The 4,272-nt window shown below is 58.4% G+C and overlaps 1 protein-coding gene across 1 annotated transcript in view; it reads left to right on the forward strand.

Annotated features, from left to right (window-relative positions):
• The first annotated feature begins 3,418 nt into the window (after window positions 1-3,418).
• The window catches only part of PLCD3 (phospholipase C, delta 3), a 17,172-nt gene continuing 16,318 nt past the window's right edge, over window positions 3,419-4,272 (forward strand). Inside the window, exon 1 of the mRNA XM_009883727.1 lies at window positions 3,419-3,434. Coding sequence (XP_009882029.1) covers window positions 3,419-3,434 — 16 coding nt within the window. The remainder of the gene's footprint in view (window positions 3,435-4,272) is intronic.

Below are 4,272 nucleotides of genomic sequence, written 5' to 3' on the forward strand. Positions count from 1 at the left end.
CAGCAATGCTGTGGGGTGATGCAGTGGGGCAGCAGGACTGTGCTCTGGGGCACTGGGACGATCATCGGGGTTCCTGATGCCACGCATGGGGACACCGGGGCCACACACGGTGACATCAGGACAATGCACTAAGACAATGCGCCAGGCATGGGGACAATGCGCTGGGGCCATATACCAAATGCCCCAGGGGACTGGGACACTGCACTAGGGAACTGGGATATTGCACTGGGACAACACAATAGGGCACTGGGATGCTGCACTGGGACACTGCATTGGGACACTGCACTGGGGAACTGGGATGTTGCACTGGGACAATGCAATGGGGCACTGGGACACTGCATTGGGACACTGCACTGGGGAACTGGGATGTTGCACTGGGGCAATGCAATAGGGCACTGGGATGCTGCACTGGGATACTGCATTGGGACATTGCACTGGGGAACTGGGATGTTGCACTGGGGCAATGCAATAGGGCACTGGGACGCTGCACTGGGAAAATTGGATATTGCAGTGGGACAATGCACCGGGGCATTGGGACACTGCACTGGGGAACTGGGATATTGCACTGGGACAATGCAATGGGGCACTGGGACACTGCATTGGGACGCTGCACTGGAGAACTGGGATGTTGCACTGGGACACTGCTCTGGGGAACTGGGATGCTGCACTGGGGTACTGGGATATTGCACTGGTCCTCCATTGCACAGGGCAGGGCACAGCTGGGTCAAGCGTAGCAATTACTGTTAATTATTATCAAACTTTACTAATTATGATGGTAATGAAGGGGCAGGATTTGGGGTCCCCGAGAAGAAGCCCCTTCATCCTCTGCTCCGAGGGCTTTCCTTGAAGGCAGGGTGCCGTGGGGGGACGTGGGTGACGTGGGGACACGGGTGACCCGGAGATCCGAGGTGCCCCCGGGGGTGTGGGATATTATGGGGTTCCCTGGGGACCGCCTGGATGCGGCCCTCGCCCTGGGCTGGGTGCTGGGAGGGAGGGAGGACGCAAAGCAGCTTTCAGCAGCCCCGTGCCACGTTTCATCATCGCCCCACGCTCTGGTTTTCCTACATTTGGGGGAATTTCCCTTAATCCAACCTCCAGAATCCAAAATCCAAGTGGGAGGAACCGCCTCCCCTTATCCCACATCCCCCCTCGGGGTACTATTTTCTCTAAAAATTTAAGATCCGACAGCAAAAGGTTTTTAAACCTCCTGCCATTTCCAAGCTCTGACTCAGGGTTTCTGCGGCGGGGCGGGCGGCGGGGCCTCGCTGGCTCTGACTCACGGCAAAACCCGAGCCCCAATCCCGAGCGGTGATTCACGGGGGACACGTGCTGTGCTATAAGCGGTCGGGAATGCGAGATTGTTGCTTTCCATGGGGCTCCTTCCAAATCGCTCGCGGGCGGGAGAAAATAGCGACGCCGCGGGAGAGGGGGAATGGCAAGCGGGATTTGGGTTTGTTTGTTGTTTTGTTTTGTGTTTTGGTTTTTTTTTTGTTGTTTTTTTTTTTTTTTCTGGGGGTTTGTGATTCACGGGGGACACGTGCTGTGCTATAAGCGGTCGGGAATGCGAGATTGTTGCTTTCCATGGGGCTCCTTCCAAATCGCTCGCGGGCGGGAGAAAATAGCGACGCCGCGGGAGAGGGGGAATGGCAAGCGGGATTTGGGTTTGTTTGTTGTTTTGTTTTGTGTTTTGGGTTTTTTTTTGTTGTTTTTTTTTTTTTTCCTGGGGATTTTGTAGCCAGAGGTGTTTATCCCGGTCGTTTCATCGGGTCATTGCATCCGTCGCTGAATTCCTGGCAACGCAATTCCCAGGGGAGGAAGAGGCCGTGGAGCTGAGCCCAGTTATGGGGTTGCGAGCGCGTTTTTTGGGGTGGCTGTGGCTGCTTTCCCTGAGGGTCTTGGGCAAAGCAAGAGACAGTTTGTATAAAAAAATTCAATATATTTTGCAGCTCTTGGGGTGGTAAAAACCTCCACCCAAACAGGAGGGGGCATTGCCCTGGGCTGTCCCTGTGAAAACTCCGCGTCCCCATGTCCCCAAAGGATTCAGGGATGGCTGTACCCCATTGCCCGCTCCCAACGCGGCCAAGGGCATGCCCAGATGTGGCCCCAGCTGTCCAGATGTTGCATGGATTGCCCCGGTCTTGAACTGCAGCACCCAGATACCACCCCGGGCTGGTCAGATGCAGCCCAGGGTGCCCAGATGTTGCCATGTGTATACAGATGTTGCTCCAGGATAACGAGAGATTGTCCCAGGGACAGACAGATGTTGCTCCGGGCATCCACGTGTTGCCGCAGGATAGTCATATATCACCCAGGGTGCCCTGATGTTGCCCCAAGGTGCCCAGATGTTGCCCAGAGTGTCCAGATGTTGCCCTGGATGGACAGATGTTGCTCCAGGATGGTTATATATCACCCAGGATGCCCTGGTTCACCCAGGGTGTCCAGATGTTGCTCTGGGATACTCATATATTACCCAGGGTGTCCAGATGTTGGCAGAGTGTCCAGCAGATATTGCCCAGGATACCCAGATGTTGGCCCCGGGTACTCAGCTACCACCCAGGATGCCTAGATATCACCCAGGGTCCCCAGATGTTGCTCCAGGATACTCCAATATCATGCAGCATACCTTGATGTTGCCCAGGGTGCCCAGATGTTGCCCCAGGATGCCCAGATATTGCCCCAGGATATTCAGATATCACTCAGGATGCCCAGATGACACCCCAGGGTGCCCAGATGTTGTCCCAAGGTGTCCAGATGTCTCCCCAGGACACTTAGATATCACCCAGGGTGCCCAGAAGTTGCCCCTGGGTGCCCCAATATTACCTCAGTCTGCCCAGATGTTGCCCCAGGTGCCCACATGTTGCCCCAGGATACTCAGGTATCACATAGCGTGCACGGGTGTCACCCAGAGCGCCCAAACATTGCCCCCAGCTGCTCTGCCGTCACCGCTGGGTGCTCCACCATCCCACGCTGGATCTCACAGCCGTTGGCAGCGCCGCCACCGCCCCAGCCCCGGGGGAAGTCACCGCCTTCGGTCGCGGTTTCCTCTCCCTGTCCTGCAGCTCCTGGTCCCCACGGCCCAGCCAGGCCTGGAGTGGCCTCCGTGTCGCCGTAGGCACCACGGATTTTTGCAAGAAGCCGTGTTGGGCTGTGGAAAATTACCCCTTGTCGCAAGGACATGACCCCGTGCCCAGCTACGGGCTTGAAATCAAAGCCCGGCTCTGCCTCTGCTCCGTCACCCATCGCCCTGTCCGGGCTGCGGGGACGGGACGGGATCCCCAGGGTGGGGACAGGGTGGGGGTCTTCCCCCATGGTCACTCATGCGTCCCCTCCCCACCTGCCCTCAGCAAGCGGTGGCTGTGGGAAAGGTGGGGATGTGTAAAATCGCAGGGATGTGGGGTAAATTCACCCACACGCTCACATGGGCACGTGCGCAGGTACAGCGGCGGGTGCATGGCTGTGTGTGCGTGCAGCTGTGTGTGCACACACGCATGCACATGCGTGTCCTCATGTGTACACGGCTGCGCACATGAATGTACACACACACATGCATACACACGTGCACATAAGCATGTGTGCCTGCACACACGCGTGCATATGCGTGTGGGTGGCTGCACGCACGTGTGTGCCTGCATACACACACATGTGTGTACGTGGTTGTGCACACACATGTATGTGCACCTGCAGACACACGCGCATGTGTGCCTGTGCACACAAAGACATGCACACACACGTATGCGGCTGTGCGCACACACACACAGCTGTGCACACACACACACACATGTACAGACCTGCACACACGTGTGGGGCTCTGGCACTGGGGACTAACTGGGGACATTGCCCTCCTCTCTGTCCGGTTCATTGCCAGTCCCCGCATCTGCTGTCCCACCAGTGGGGACGGTCACCTGTGGGTCCCACCAGCTGCCTGTGGCCCCTCAGTCCCGGTGCCACCCTGCCCGTGGGGTGGGGACAGAACGGGCACGGCAGGACTGGGTCCCCCCGGTGCGACGATAGAGGGGCTCCTGTGGGTCCCTCCTGTCCCCAGGCTTGGGGAGGGGGTGCCATGGGTCCCTGCTGTCCCCGGGTGTGATGGTGGAGGGGTGGCCCACGTGTCCCCACTGTCCCCAGCTGTGATGGTGAAGGGGACCCCGTGGGTCCTGCTGTCCCAAGGCTGGTGGAGGGTCCTTACTGGTAGTACTGGGGTGGCACCGGCAGCAGGCAGCCGCGCCCCCCGGGCAGAGTGGGGTCCCCCAGCAGGGACCGAGGTGTCCCCTG

Source organism: Charadrius vociferus, unplaced genomic scaffold (assembly GCF_000708025.1).
Source record: "Charadrius vociferus isolate BGI_N301 unplaced genomic scaffold, ASM70802v2 scaffold1284, whole genome shotgun sequence".
NCBI classification, from domain to species: Eukaryota; Metazoa; Chordata; class Aves; order Charadriiformes; family Charadriidae; genus Charadrius; species Charadrius vociferus.